Source organism: Protomyctophum bolini (assembly GCF_963924005.1).
Source record: "Protomyctophum bolini genome assembly, chromosome: 11".
NCBI lineage: Eukaryota > Metazoa > Chordata > Actinopteri > Myctophiformes > Myctophidae > Protomyctophum > Protomyctophum bolini.
Genome location: NC_137872.1, coordinates 38,571,277 through 38,588,042, shown reverse-complemented (window position 1 = coordinate 38,588,042; position 16,766 = coordinate 38,571,277). Strand labels below are relative to the sequence as shown.

At 48.8% G+C, this 16,766-nt stretch overlaps 1 protein-coding gene across 1 annotated transcript in view; it reads right to left on the bottom strand.

Moving 5' to 3' along the window:
- LOC308323460 (centrosomal protein of 112 kDa-like) overlaps nucleotides 1-16,556 on the bottom strand; it is a gene marked incomplete at both ends in the record, with an annotated part of 108,776 nt that extends 92,220 nt beyond the window's left edge. Inside the window, 2 exons of the mRNA XM_080775190.1 lie at nucleotides 16,008-16,094; nucleotides 16,539-16,556. Coding sequence (XP_080631316.1) covers nucleotides 16,008-16,094; nucleotides 16,539-16,556 — 105 coding nt within the window. The remainder of the gene's footprint in view (nucleotides 1-16,007; nucleotides 16,095-16,538) is intronic.
- Nucleotides 16,557-16,766: the final 210 nt, after the last annotated feature.

Here is a 16,766-nt window from a genome sequence, read left to right as displayed (position 1 = left end):
GTGTGATTCGGGGCCCTAAGGATGGATATACAAAATCAATATCAACATCCTAATACTGTCCAATAATTAGATAGGGAGGGGGGTGAAATTATGACAGGCAGTTTCCGCTGTCAAAATATGACTCCCCAGTAAAAAAAAAAACACTTTTCTTTTGAAACAGACACTCGTGCTTTCGAAGGTGTGATTTGGGGCCCTAAGGATGGGGGTGAAATTATGACAGGCAGTTGATGCTGTCAAAATATGACTTCCCAGTAAAAAAAAAAAAACACGTTGTGAGCTTGTAGATCGGCTGTGATGGGTCTTGGTTGTCTTATCGGGTGGTGCGGCATCATGTTTATTCTTCTATTCCTTGGGTAGTGATATTTGGTGTGTGGATGTTGTGATGACTGACTGACTGACTGACTGACTGACTGACTGACTGACTGGGGGAAGCTCTCAGATTTCAGATGTACTCACATGCTCACAGACACACACACTCAAGCAACCAAATGATAACAACACATCCAATTTGCACGACAAAATGACAGGACAAGTCCAACAGACGAAGGGAGGACGCTGGTGCGCACACGCGCACACACACACACACACACACACACAAACACACACAGAAAGAAAATAAAGAAAAGAAAAAACGGAGTGAAACCCTCCACAAAAGCACTCCAAATGTCCGTAACAGAGATATGCTTTCAGACATTTCGGTGTCATATAAGTGCACTCAGTTGATAAGCCTGTCACGCTGAGAGCCGGGGAGAGACAGGGAGATGAAAGCAACTGTGGGAGAGTATAGAGTATTATAGAGGCAGAAAGTTAACAGAACATTTAGGGACGTCCAATTCCCCTCTCCCCCCCCCCCCCCCCCCCCCCCCATGTGTTTCGACCCAAAAGAAAGGCCATAATGCTTTTATTTTTGTTTTAGACCGACTGGAACAAGGCATGCAGCAGTATAGTATCGGCTCCAAGGTTCAGAGGGATCGCACTTGGGAGCTGGAAATGAAATGACAGCTTTTAAGGGTGCCAACTATTCTATCACCCAGTATGCCTGTATAGAGCAGAGGTTCTCAACCAGTGGCCCGGGGGACCACCAGTGGTCCTTGAGGGGGGGTTCCAGGTGGTCCCTCCATGCTAAATGATGGAGAGGTGGTATAACCAAATGGATCTTTAAAGGTAGAGTCAGTGATTTCACTTAATTCAAATATCACTTATTTTTTTGTTTTGTTGTGATAATCCTCTCTACTATAGAGTGTGCTGACCATATAAGGAGTTCCTCCCTGTCCCCAGTTAACCCCTGGGGGTCAAAAAACCTTAGGTTTCGTTTTTGACTCTCTATCCTGATTGGATGAAAGCTTGTGTCCCAAGGCAAAAACGAAACCTAAGGGTTTTTGACTGAAATCACCGACACCCTTACTTTGCTATCTGAAGAAGGCGGACGCTCTTTCTCCCTCCCTCTCTCTCCCACCTTCTATTCCCTGCTACCGCGTGGTCCCTCTCCACTGTCTCCTGTCTATCTCTGAACAAACATGGAACTAATTAATTGGTCTTTGAGCGCTTTCGACAAGATTTTCTCGGACAAACACTCCGGTGCCGACGAACCGACCTGCCCACCAGGTTCTTTCCCGGCTGGGTACGCCAGAGATGGTTACCGTGAAAATTGGAATATCCTCTGTCTCTCCGTGCTTACGGTGGTAGACATTGAAGACATCTGGATTATTGGCATAATGGTGGTAAAAGGGCTGCTTTTTGGACTAGGCGGCCTGATCTACCGGAAAATTATTCAAATTGCTAAAATGTTGAAGGGAGGTGTCGCCAGCACCGGCGGGCCTTCCATACCGCTCGCCGTGACAAATGATCTTTGTAAACTAGTGGGGAGCATGTCCATGACTTTGGCTGAGTTGATTCGCAGGAATGACAACAACGCGCAGAGACTTTCAGAACGGCTCAGCGCCTTGGAGCAGAGGCTGGGTATAAGCACGGATCGAGAGACTAAGTTTCAGGGATCTTCTTCACGGGCAAAATTTACTAAAGAAGATGAGTGAAATAAAACTTTCTCTCGCCATAATCTGAGAACTCGGCCCAAGGATGGAAGACAGCGGACAGGAACGAAAGCACGTGCCCCCCCCCCCTATCCCTCCCACAACCTACTGTGGAGCCTTGCGCCTGGGAACCAAGGCCGTAACGTCTGTACAGCTTGCTGTTATTCCTCTCACTATCTGGGACTCTGAGACGACGTGACCTCTGGCGACCAGATACGATAGGAGCCCAGGAAACGCTAACATAAACAACGAACTCTACACAGACTATTGATCTCCACACACACACCTCCACGACACACCGCCTTCACCCACACCCCCCCCACTCTACCCCCCCCCCCCTCCCCGCTGCCGGCTGAACGTTTTTTTTTCCTGCCCTAAGGCAGCCCTTCAAAGAAGCGTGGCGTTAGGATCAGTGTTTTTTATCTGTTCAGACCCAAAATCAACCCCACCCCCACCCAAGTCATTTCGTGCCTGCACAATGCAACTGTAATGTGTGTGATAATCTGCCCCTACCCCCCCCCCTCCCTATCTGTCATTACCCCCCCCCCCCCCCCCCACCCAAGTCTTCTTACCCCCCCCCCCCCCTCTCCACCCCCCCTATCCTTCTTCTTCCTCTTTTTTTCTATGATGCAAGAAAGATGTATTTGGCGCTGCACTGTGGCGACATGGACTAGGGCTACGCTTGCATGCGGGCCCTTTGTCTAAGACAAATTTCTTCCTCGGGAGACTAATAAAGTATATCTCTATCTCTATCTCTACCCCCTTTAACTCTTGAGTGTAAAACGGACCCATACAGGTCCATTTGGTTTCATTTTACACTCTCAAATAGTTACCTTATTGTCAAACATCTCATCTGCATTCACTTGATTTACAAGAAGTGTATACACAATTAGAGAGAATGTAAAATGATTGTTATTTTGATTAACTTGTGGTATACCAACGTCAATAAATCGAATTGTGGACAAAACCCTACATATATGCGACGATAACAAAATATTATCGGAGGCTAAATATCATCAAATGGCTGTGTCTGTGGCTGAAATGCTGAATAAATGATGGGCCTTGATACGAAAAGGGTTGAAAACCACTGGTGTAAGAGGAGCTACAGTACAGCGTCCAGTATTTCAGATGGAATCGTATATACAGTGAGATTGTTTTGGTCCTATTATGGATAGTGCGAGCATGCACCAAGTGTCATATAGTGCAGGATTCTGCAGACATGAATCCATTATTTTGTCAAGCTAACCCTCTCGAGCTAACAAAAGAGGAGCCAATTCGACAGTTCGAAAACAAAACACCTTTGTTTGCGTCTCCAATTAACACAGCCATATTCACACATTTAGAAGGGCGTGACTTCACCGTATAGGAAAACACCCAAACCAGGACCCCAAATGAAGAAGGCGTGATGTCCAGGCGCACTGTATACACAATCACGGGCGCACATCTAAGTGCGAGCACATCATTCACTATGTATATTTTCACCAGGGCAGGGATGATTGTTTTAGTGCTTATAGTAGCTCTCCTAATGAGAAGGGATGGAGCTCGTCATTTTGTATTGACGTATCGGTTATCAAGCTCCGTCCCTACTAATGAGTGCATCTACATAGGCATTGAACACACTCTCTCTCACACACACACACACACACTGCACAAATATATGTATACTGTACAGATTGACTACAGTGTTTCACTTTCTTATGAATAATTTCTTAGCTGTACAGTACACACAGTACAGCTATAAGCGGATCTATTAATGTCTGCCGGCATTTAACGACGCGTCGCATTTCACACGGCTCCTTGTCCGCTTGACTTCATTGCAACATATTCATTTCACAACATCACATGATGCACATCTGCCTCAGGGATATACAGCGACGTGTGAGTGTGTGAGTGTGTGAGAGAGAGAGAGTGTGAGTGCAAGTGCGAGTGTGCGAGTGTGTGTGTAATAGAGCTGATTGTTTTTGCACTCCATTGTTGTAACGGGTTTAACACCTGCAGTGATTAAGCACACACACACACACACACACACGATCCAAAGCCATTAGTAAACAATGCCGGGGCCTGTTCTCTCATTACACCCGTCCTGTTTCGTCTTTAGGCAAAAAGACAATGACCACTAGCCTTCCCTGCTTCCCTGCGTATACATTATTCAGAAGAGCGCTAATTAAAGCTAGAAGGCAGCTTTCACTGGCACTCTTTGCAGTGTGTGTGTATGTGTGTGCTCACACACACACACACACACACACACACACACACACACACACACCCCATCCCACCAACCGGTCGCCTTTGAAGACATTATAGGGGGACGGCTGGAGCAAAATGCACAGAGAATTGAATCAGACGTGGCTCACAATCTGTGTGCAATTAGTGTGATTTCCCCTGCAATGACACAGCCAGTACACACACACACACACACACACACACACACACAGAGAGAGAGAGAGAGAGAGAGCTATAGAGACAGAGAGAGCGAGGGGAGCTGTCACCCTGTCTCGTGTCAAACACAAAGGAGAGCGACGGACAGTTTAAAACGGGGGGGAGAGAAAATTGGAGTGTTTTTCCTTTTCCTTTTTTATTTTATTAAAAGCTTCTGTGTGGCTGAAAGGGAACGACGGAGGGACGTGACAGATCCCAGGTGCTTGATCTGAAGCCTAACTGATAGCCCACCCGCTAGAAATTAAACCGTCTTCACTGCCTTGTTTCTTTTTTCTCTCCCCCCCCCACCCGCACCAGAGCCGCCGAGAGGCTTTGAAGACCCTCTGAGGAAAGTGATGAAGAGCTGATTATACCGTATATGTGGAGGAGAGGGTGGGTGCGAGTGGAGGGGAGGAGGGGTGCTGTTTCTTTTCTTTTCATTAGCCAGCAGGTTGGAACTCAAAGAAACGCTTCATATAGGCACCTTGGGACGGGCTACCACCACCACCACCTAATTTACGCTTTTCATATATATGGACACTCGCACGTCTAACATGCACCACTGCAGTATAGCAGATCTACAAGCTCACGACAACACGGCGGCAGTTGGGATTGAGCACTATAGCTGAAACACAGTTGCATTTATATCTAACACTTTTAGCCGAATCACTTTATACATTGACGCTTTACAACCGATGACGGGGGAAACCATGCAAGGTGGCAACCTTCTCATGCACACAAATGCATGTGTGTGTGTGTGTGTGTGTGTGTGTGTGTGTGTGTGTGTGTGTGTGTGTGTGTGTGTGTGTGTGTGTGTGTGTGTGTGTGTGTGTGCGCGTGTGTGCGTGCGGATGAAATCCAATTCAATTCAACACAACTCAAATGGAACTTTGTTGCGATGAGATGAGAGTAAACGTACTGTATGTTTATACGTTTACATTGCCAAAGCCAGTGTCAAAATATAATATAAACTGTTGAAAATGTGGAAAGTATATATAAAGTATAGTTGGAGGGGGGGTACAGCATTGTGTAAACAGAGCCATATGTCACATTGGGTCGTTGATACATAGAGAGAGTATAAAGCCTTTTGAGACAAATAGCAGCAATATCTTTGAATTTTTCGCAAAACTATTCAACTATCATATACAAACTAGAACCGCTCAAGCCGACACAAAGAAATAAAATCACACCCGTGTGAAGTAAGTGGTGCAACTCCGTGTGGGGGTCCCGGGGGGGGGGGGGGGGGGAGTTCAAGACCCACAGGAACACACCCAGGGTGCCGGCCCGATTACGGCGAGCCTGCCCGTGTCCGAAACGGTTGAGAAATGACAGAGCTACCGTGTGGGGGTCCCTCTACTGTACCCTCTACTGTACTGTACTGTACTGTACTGTACTGTACTGTACTGTACTGTACTGTACTGTACTGTACTGTACTGTCACTGTACTGTACTGGCACCACTTAAAAATAGAACAATGCAGAAACCTGCGGCCTGTAGGATGATGTTACCGTCTAGGCACGCGTCGCTGTTTCATGACGCCGCGTAGAGACGTTCTAATGAGCAAAAAGAGGTGGCTGGAATGTGCCTGAATAATGTGTTACTATAAGACATAGAGGCTGGGATAATAAGCAATCAGACACCATGTGAAGCACTTTATATATAGCACAATATATTATATAAACTATAGAACAGTGCCCGTTGGGGGGGGTTGATCAGGTGTGATCAATAGAGGGTAATATGCGCAAGCATGAAGTGAATGGCAAATTGAGTGGCAAATTGAGTTTAACATTGCTTAACGTTGTATAATGCAATCATATAGGACTTTTTCCGTTTAGACGTATGGGCTGTCAAAGCCAGAGAGTTTTTTTTTTGTGCCAGTCAGTATAGGCAGTTCCTGAACATAATTGTGATGTCAGAATAGGCAAGCTCCATCTGTGTCACTGTTATGCCCATAATACAGTATGGAGTGTTGTGATGTCAGAACAGGCCAGCTCCATATATGGATATAACGGGGTGATCAGGTCCAGAGCCCCGGGGGCAGAGGCTCTTTGTGCTGGTTCTGAACAACCGGGCCATCCGACGCACTCGACCACGGGGCACTACTGCACTGCCCAGTGGGGAGGTGTGGAACGCGCGTGTCAAGTTTGAAGTCGGCGGGGCAAACGGTCCTTGAGTTACGTGGATTACAAGACGTATACACACGTACCGTACGTACAGAGACTTGGAGCATTTATAGGCACAGATGCAACATTTACCACGCTTTTGGCATCACAAGGCATCGTTCGTGAGTTTCCTGTGCACGACGCGATACAACAAACAAGTCTGTCTGTGTCCATTTTATGCCCATATGTTGCGTACCGCAATATGACATGACTGTAATGTGCTCGTTAGTCACTTAGTCACTAAGTTACTTGCAAGAGTGACCCGAGTCAAAAGAGTTTGAGGACCACTTGTCTAGTAAATATAAATTAAGTGCACTGAGCGTACTTGGAACGATGCAAGTTGGAAATGCATGCCCCACCCATAGTTATTATGTCTGTGTGCCTTTTATGCCCAGATATGGAGTTATTTATCAGGCATAATATGCCCAAATATGGATGTGGAGTTGCAATCATATTATCATAACAAATATATATATATAAATATCATACATGGAGTGTTACTGCCATCTAACGGCTGTCTGGGAAGTGCACGGTAAAGGTTCATGCGCATGCGCCGAACTTGTTTTGCTTAGTGTGGAAAAGTATCCGATGGAGATCAGACCTGGAATTGGTACGTACAGTAAATATATATCTATATAACGTTGTTTCCAAATATCCCATATAAATAGTCATACGATCGATAGCATGCTGTGATCATGATCAATCTGTTCTGTATCCTACAGTTAAATTACCTGCTGCTGCTACCTGCTGCAACTACCGACTGAACTACAACAGAAATATAGACTAGTTTACTAGGCCAAAGCAAGGCGCTTATATTACACAGACTGGCACGTTGTATTTTCCTTCTCCAGTTTAGTATCAGGGTTTATTCTGTATGTGTATATTGTGTATGAGTGAGTGCGTGAAAGGCATAAAAAGTAAAAAGACACGTCATCTGTTTGTTTGGTTTTGTATAGCACAGTGAAAAGTAACAGCCGAGTGGTTTCCATATACTTATGTCTGACCATCGGACGCCTTACGGAGGGATCACACTCCCAAGATAGGTGATTTTATAGCCCTGTTTTGGTAAATTCCGTACAGTAATTTAACAACCTGGTATACGGTAACCTTGTATAACCAGCTGTTATTTTGCATCTGTAAAGTACGGTGATAAAAGCCAGTCTGTGCGCCAAGGGGACGGTGGACTAGCTCCGTTCTTTGTCAGGGAAAAGGGTGCCTTGAAACCGTCATTGGAATTTGGTCCGTCGGGAGCCGATGCTAACCTCGCTGGAAGGAGGAGATCGGGACGGACGACCGGGTGACGCAGGGCCTGCTCAACAAAGACGAGGAGGAGCACCATCGCTACGGAGAGGACGCACGGGAGGACTGCATTAAATTGTGCCTGGTGGTTGCGGCTGTAAAAAACGCTGTCAACCATCCAACGACCGTGTCTTTGTGGTGATGCGCAAATGATGATGATGGGAGTTTACAATAGGCACTGCTAAGTCCATTCAAGCTAACGTTGTTGATGAAAGTGCTTAAATAGACATTGCAAGTCAAACCGAGCTAACATTGTTGCTGAAGTGCTATAGACATTGCAGTCAAACCAAGCTAACATTGTTGCTGACAGTGCTTAAGACTATAGACATTGCTAAGCTCACTTGCTAATGCTAAAAACATTGTTGCTGGCTGCCATCTTGACTACCACGGAGGAGACGCCCACTAAGGTCAGTTTTGAGTGACGTCATCGCCGCCATTTTGTGTGACACGTAGTAGACGCACGTAAACAACGGCGCTGCGTGTTGTGCGCTGAAACGACCACAAGGTGTCACTCTTGTGCCACTGAGGAGTAGTGACATTTTGTGGCAAGCATTACAGGCAAACCAAAGCATTGTACTGAATACACACTAACTGTTGTCATGGCGTCTTTAGATGATGTGAAGAGCCAACGCTCTGTCGTTCAGAGGGATTTAACCAAGGGTTTGAACAAAATTGAGAGGGGTTTTGATGAGCTCACAGAGGATGCAATGGCAAATGAACAGTTGAAGCTTGTATCATTACATGAGGCACTCTGGGTTGTCACAGAGGATTATTTAGCCATTCTAGACGACGTTCCACTTGACGACAGGGGCACTGACCATGATAATGTGGTGGATGGTGTGAAACAGAAGGCTGACAGTAGCAAGCAGAGGTATGATAGCATAATGCTGAAGCTCAGGGACACGTTATGGATTTCCACAGTGGCAGCCAGGTATGCAAAGGTCAAAAATAGACTAGAAACTGACCTGGCTAGTGCCACCCAGGAACAGGATGCAACTCAGGGACATTATGACATGATGCAAGATGTCCTGAGTGCTGATCTCGCTGATCTTGGTGGGGTGGTAGATAGGTGGGCCTACTATGTTCCTAAAATTAATGGTGCTGAAATGCGGGAAACCCTTGAGGACTTGGACCGGGAGGTGAAAAAGGTTCTGAGGACATTAAAGGGCCAGGCACGGGGCGGCACGGGAGGGTCACCAGCTCCTGGGCGACGGGTCCGGCTGGGGCCACCAGCACCTAGCTTTGGCCTTACACCAGCTGTCAACGTGGCTACTGGACGACTCGCACCCTCTGCACCGGCGGTCTACGCGGCTCCGCCAGGATACGGGGTTCTGCCGGGCGCAGTACCAGCAGCGCCACCGCAAGTTCAACAGGCTGCTGCGGTGGCTGCCGCAATGCCAAGGCTAGCCATTGCTCCGATGGCTCTTCCCAAGTTCAGCGGCGACAGAAGGGGCTATTTTCGTTGGAGAGAGGAGTGGCTCAGACTGCAGGGAATGGCTGACCCATCAGGGTCCCCTGATCTGCTGCTGTATCACTTGCGGGACAGTATAGCTGTCGCGTTGACCAACGAACTCAGGCTGGGCTATTGTTACACTGCACAGGACATTTTCAATGTACTGGATGACCGATATGGCGATGTTTCGCAAATTACGGAAGACATTATAATGGAGTTGCAGGAGCTGCCAGTAGTGCGAGAAAACCAGCCAAAGGAGACATTACACTTAATTCACGAAGTGGAACGAGCTGTACTGGACCTGACTGCTTTGAGGTGCGCAGGCGCTATTAACAATCCTTTAGTAGTCCGTACATTGGAGAGCAAGTTGCCAAACTATTTGCTCGACCGGTGGCTTGCACACAGTTGTGACCCAGTGAACGGGGTCAACGCACTAAACCGGTTTGACAGATTTTTAGCATTTCTGGTCAGCCAGAAAACTATTCTTGTGCGGCGAGAGCAACTTCAGCCCAAGCGACCGGTTCCTGCCAAGACGGGTGGGCCGGTACCTTCTCCCGGCAAGTCAACAGGAAGAAATCAGCACGAGCAGCGAGCGTACACCAAAGCATCGATGAGCGAGGGGAAGGCGCATGGAGAGAGCTGCTCATCGCAAGGTTCCTGTGTGGTCTGCGGGGAGGAAGGACACTCGGGGCAATTGTACAGGTGCAGATCTTTCCGGAAGGCCAGCGTGGCTGAAAAGAGAGAATATGCAAAGAAGACAAAGGCGTGTTTTAAGTGCTTGGGCCCTAAGCATGATGGAGCCTGCAAACAGAACTTTCTATGCAGAAAAGAGGAATGTAAGAAGGGGGAGGCGTCATGCGACCATCACTACATGCTCTGTCTCAACAAAGCACCATTGCCTAGTGACACTTATGCAGCAAAGAGCGGGAAGGAAGGCACCACCAAGGCGGTGCAGAAGAGGAACGCTCGAGGCCCTACGGAACAGCAGGAGGCTGCACTGGCTGCAGCGAAGCTGACGGATGAGCAGTTGGAAATCATACGCAAGGCTTTTTCCAACAAGACTACTGCGTGTGTGGACAAGGATAAGTCAAACGACGGCCCAGTTCTTTTCATGTTGCTTGATGTTACAACGAAGCGAGGGGACTGGGTGGGGGCGTTAATAGATCTAGCATCTGACACAAACTATGTCACGCACCAAGCAGCCGAGAGACTTGGTCTCGAGGGAGAGCCCGTCACACTTCTCGTGCATGGAGTGGGTGGGATGACAACGAAAGTTGAAACGAAAAAGTACTCTGTGGGCCTAAAGGTGGGGACGAAGAGAGGAACGTGGAGTAACCATGACATGTTTTGTTATGGGTTGGATGAGATCGCACGGGTCGGCTACACGGTGGACTCGGAGAGCCTGGAGAGATTTTTCCCGGGTGATGTGAAGTCAGGCGACCTGCGGCGCCCAGACAGGGTTGAAATGCTCATCAGTGCGCGGGAGGGTAGACTAGCTCCTCAACGGATGAGGAGACACGGGGACTTGATTCTCTGGGAAGGTCCTCTCGGAAAATGTGTGAGTGGAGCCCATCCAGAGCTGTCGGAGTTGGTCGAGAGAGCGACCTTAACCCAAACTCTTTGCGCCTGGACTATGAGAGCAGAGGCCATCGCGATCAAGGTTCCCCGTAGTGGTCCAGGACAAGACCCTGCAGTTGCTCAGACTATGGCTATCTCCAACGCTGAGGTTCTGAAATGGCTTGAGTGGGACAGTATTGGGGCCGCCTGTGATCCTAAGTGTGGCGGCTGCCGGTGTGGGAAATGTGCGCCTGGAGGGAAGGAGATGTCGTTGGCCGACGAGAGAGAGCTCGAGGTCATAAAGAGCGGCTTAACCTACCGACTGGAGGACGCGCACAGCAAGGAGCCACACTGGGATTCCAGCTATCCCTGGAAAGAGGACCCATCCACACTTCCCAACAACCGCAGAGCAGTTGAGGCCACGTTTAGGAGGTCCGAAAAGCGCCTTGAAAAGGACACAGTGTGGAAAGAGGCTTACAAACGGCAAATGCAGGACATGCTAGACCGGGGAGCTGCTGTTCTACTGTCGCAGGCTGAAATGGATGAATGGAAAGGAGCTGTGTGGTGGATAAGCCACCTTGTAGCTCCCAACCCACACTCCACCTCCACACCAGTACGGATCGTGTGGAATAGCAGTCAGGAGTTCGAGGGAGTGAGTATGAACAGTATTCTGCTCAAGGGTCCGGACGTATTGAACTCGATACGTGCCGTGCTGCTGCGGTTCAGGGAAGGGTTGCACGCAGCCATTGGGGACATCTCCAAGATGTATAACTCTGTGTGGTTAGAGGAGCGGGAAGTGCACCTTCACCGGTTCCTCTGGAGAGACTCACCAGCGGAGGAGATCAGAGACTACGCCGTGGTGAGAGTTAACATGGGAGACCGACCGTCGGGCGCCATTGCGCAGGTGGCAATGCGCGAGACAGCCTGCTTGCCCCAGTTCAGCGACCGAGCAGAGGAGAAGAGCATCATCATTGAGAACTCTTATGTGGACGACATTTTTGCCTCTCATAATGATCCCAAAAGACTGGAGGTGATTCTGGAGGGGGTCACAACCATTCTGGCGGCCGGGGGTTTCCATCTGAAGCCCTGGATACGGTCCGGCCACAGTGGGAGGGGAGCAGAAGGGCCTTCCAGGCCTGAGACATTGTTGTTACCCAACCAGATGCGGGAAGAGGACAACAAGGCCTTGGGGGTGGGGTACCATGTTGCAGAGGACAGACTGTTCATCATGATGGGAATCAACTTCTCCCCAAGAAAGGCGAAAATGCGGGTCGCGGAGGACCTAGTCGAAGGAGAGGTGGAGGAAAAGACACCTGACCCTCTCACGCGCCGCACGCTTCTCAGTCAGGTGGCAGGGCTTTATGACCCCATCGGCCTCGCTACGCCGATGAAGCAGAAGGGTGTCATCCTGGTGAGGAAGGCGTTTCAGGCGGCCGGACAATTAGTCAAGGACACATGGGATGCCCCGCTACCTGACGAGCTGCGACGTAAGGCAATAGTCCTATTCAAGGAATATGCCCGTTTGAGTTCAGTCACTTTTCCCAGGTGTATCATGCCTCCCGGACCGGTGGGCAAACCCTGGGGGATCACATTCTCCGATGGGAGCTCGGAGTCATACGGTGCTGTGATGTACCTACGCTGGGAAACCGAGAACGGGACCAAGGTGCGTTTGGTGGAGTCAAAGGCCAAGTTGGCTCCACTAGACCAAAAGGGTGACGCTGTGAAGGCAGAGATCTGCGGGGCCGTCTTCGCCTCCCGGCTAAGAAAGTTCATGGAGAAGCAGAGCCGTCTGGAGATTGAAAGATGGTTCCACCTGATAGACAGCCAGACGGTGTTAGGGGCCATACAACGTGACAGTTATGGTTTTCAATCATTCTTTGCTAACCGGGTGGGAGAGATCCAGAAGGCAGGCCCGGTAACTGACTGGTGGTGGGTCTCAGAGAAGGATAACATAGCTGACCTCGTCACAAGAGATGGGTGTTCTCCTGAGCAGCTTGGCGAGGACTCTGTGTGGCAGAACGGTCCTGCTTTCCTAGCCAAACCGCTCTGTGAATGGCCTATAAAGTCCGCTGCAGATGTAGCTGCTGCATCAAGAGAAGAGGTGAGGACGCTACAACGGAAGGCGTTCTCTGCAGTCACCACCAGAGCGCAGGCAGCACGACAACGACAGTGCAGTGACAAAGTTGCTTCTCCAGTCAGCGACGGAGAGTCAACAGTTGGTGACACTGGGTCTGCGCCCAGAACGGATGTGGGATCTGCGCCTGTAGGAGCTGTCGATGGGCTGCAGAAGTTGTGGGGCAAAGGGCTCGTGGATCAAGTGGACTTGACGAAAGACCGCCCTCTGTCGTTCTTCTGTGGCGTTGTGGGCTTTGTGCGAAGATTCCTCCATATGTTGCGCGACAAGACCAACCATCATGTACGGTGGGGGGCTGTGCTGTCGAGCAAGGAGCGCAAAGCGGCATTCAGGGACTTATGTCTTGCTGCCCAAGAAGGTGTATCATTCCCCACAAGCACCCTCAATCGCTTGGTGGTGGGGAGAGACCAGGCTACAGGCCTGTGGATGTGCCGTGGTCGCATCCAAACCGCGAGCACGAGTGATGGCATTCCCCTGATTCCGTATGGAACGCGGCTTAGCACCCTCCTGGCCGAGGAGGCACACCGCATCAACCATGAGGGGGTTGCTGGAACAATCTTGCGGATAAGGAGGAAGGCTTGGATTGTACAGGGGCCACGAGTCGCACGCCGGGTGATCGACCAGTGTCTGGGGTGCCGGAAGAGGAGAGCTGAGTTAAGTTCTCAAGTAATGGGTGATCTCCCGGTGGAGCGCACAAACCCAGCACGTCCTTTTGAATACACTGCATTGGATTTGTTCGGGCCATACACCGTGAGGGACTCTGTGAGACATCGTGTAAAAAAGAAGGTCTGGGGTGTGGTTTTTTGTTGCATGGCCTCGCGGGCCATTCACGCGGACTTGGTGGTTGACCTGTCCACTGAGGGATTTCTCCAGACCTTCCATCGGTTCACGGCTCTTAGAGGCCATCCACGCAAGCTGTGGTCTGACCCGGGGACCAATTTCGTAGGGGCAAGACCTGCACTGGTGGACCTCTATACATTCCTGGCGACCATAGACAAAGATATGGTCCAACACAGAGCGGCGGTGGCTGGGATCGACTGGAAGTGGAAGTTCAGCCCAGCAGATTCACCTCACCGCAACGGGGCAGCGGAAGCGGCTGTCCGCATCATTAAGAGAGCACTGAGCAGTGTGGGAGAGGCTGAAGACCTGACGGCGTTGGAATTCCAGACTCTTCTCTTCCTTGCTGCAAACCTCTCTAATGAGAGACCGATTGGTGCCCGGACTCAACTCCAGGAGGAGTCCGTGGACATCGTTACGCCCAACTCGCTTCTATTGGGGCGAGTGGATCCAGAGGGAGATACTCGAGGCTTCGACTTCCCAGCTTATCCTTTCAGTCGGTTGCGAGCAGTCCAACTGGAAGTGGATAAGTTCTGGAAGAAATGGAGTCAGCTGGCAGGTCCTCACCTCTTCGTCAGGCAGAAATGGCACGTTTCGTCCCGGAACGTGTCTGTCGGCGACGTGGTGTGGATAGCGGACCAGAATGCGCTGCGAGGCCGGTTCCGGCTGGGCCGGGTCGTGGAAGCAGTTCCAGATGGTCGAGGTATCGTCAGGGACGTCAAGGTGCAGACTTGCCCTTGCGCGCCCATCAGCTGGTCCCAGGTGAAGAAGAACGAGGTGTCGTGGCAAACGACCATTCTTCATCGCGATGTGCGGAGGCTGGTAGTCCTCATTCCGTCAGAAGATCAACAATAAGTTGATTGACTAAAGACTAAAGACAACAAAAGACTAATGACTGTGTTTGTTGTGTGAGTCCAGCACACTATTAGGCTTAAGTTTTTCTTTATTTGTAGCCACTTTTTTGTTTGTTTGCAAGACCTTTCAAGTGGCTGTGTTGAATGTTTATTTGTGTGCCTAGTTATATTTTTAAATAGTTAGGACCTTTTAATACTTTTGTATTTGTGCGTATTAGCTACAGTATGTGTGGCCTGTTCGTTTACAACACAGTCCAAGTAGGAGGTGTGGAGTTGCAATCATATTATCATAACAAATATATATATATAAATATCATACATGGAGTGTTACTGCCATCTAACGGCTGTCTGGGAAGTGCACGGTAAAGGTTCATGCGCATGCGCCGAACTTGTTTTGCTTAGTGTGGAAAAGTATCCGATGGAGATCAGACCTGGAATTGGTACGTACAGTAAATATATATCTATATAACGTTGTTTCCAAATATCCCATATAAATAGTCATACGATCGATAGCATGCTGTGATCATGATCAATCTGTTCTGTATCCTACAGTTAAATTACCTGCTGCTGCTACCTGCTGCAACTACCGACTGAACTACAACAGAAATATAGACTAGTTTACTAGGCCAAAGCAAGGCGCTTATATTACACAGACTGGCACGTTGTATTTTCCTTCTCCAGTTTAGTATCAGGGTTTATTCTGTATGTGTATATTGTGTATGAGTGAGTGCGTGAAAGGCATAAAAAGTAAAAAGACACGTCATCTGTTTGTTTGGTTTTGTATAGCACAGTGAAAAGTAACAGCCGAGTGGTTTCCATATACTTATGTCTGACCATCGGACGCCTTACGGAGGGATCACACTCCCAAGATAGGTGATTTTATAGCCCTGTTTTGGTAAATTCCGTACAATGGAGTCTACGCAGATGTCAGAACACCATTGAGATGTCAGCACAGGCCGGCTCCATATATGGAGATCTAAGGGGTGATCAGGTGTGACCAATTGGCTAATTTGGGCATTCGTGGTGTTTCTGGACAACTGTGTATCCCGCACCGACTCAAGGCCGGGCACTGCAGGGGGGGGGGGCGGAGGAGCGCGTGTGTCTAAATTTGAAGGCGAACGGTTCTTCGAGCTGTACAGGGATTACAGAGACTCGGTGCATTTATAGTTCGATGTTACTGTCTGAGTCATGAGAAGAACAACAACAATAATAATAATTACAAAAAGCTGAGTGTGCGTGCGTGTTGGGGGCCTTTCGTGCTTACGTTCTGCACATCTGCGTCGTGGCTCTGTTGCATCGTGAGTTTCTCCTCCTGGTGTTTGGCCTCCAGCAACCTGGTCCTCACGTCCACCTGGAAGCACAACAAACACAATACAATGAATTAAGTAAACCTAGCAGTGAGAAACTGGCGGTGATACAAAGACAGAGCTGTGGAGAAAAAAATAAAGAAGAAACGTTTGCCGTATATAGCCTCGGGTGTTTTAGGTTTTGATTTATGGTAAATACATTGTGGTTGCTAAGCAATATTATTGACCAATACTCGTGCATGAGTATTTGTTGCATAGCAACACGTGCAACAATATTTAATTCCTGGAAAGGAAAAAGAAAAGAAAAGAAAAGGCAGTTTTCATTTGATTATGCAAGATATCGAAAACCACAGTAAAGCAATCGCGCACATGCACCCACACACCCACACCCACCCACACACACACACACACACACACACACACATACACACACTGCTACTATGTCCAACATTTTTGGAAGGCAATTTTATGAATGCAATTTTTTATACGTTTTGCCATTCCTCCATGTTTCACTGTGAGCTGAAACTGGCACACAACTAAATCAAAAACTAAATCTAAAACTAAACCATGTTTAACTCTAAACTACTAAGTGCACGTGAGCAATCGCCGATTTATTTTCAGCATGCAACCAAGTGTAAAATGACTTCTACTGGATCTACTGTCCACTAGTCCCCTTCCTAGCATTTTAGCCTAGTTTTCAGCTGTTGACGAAATTG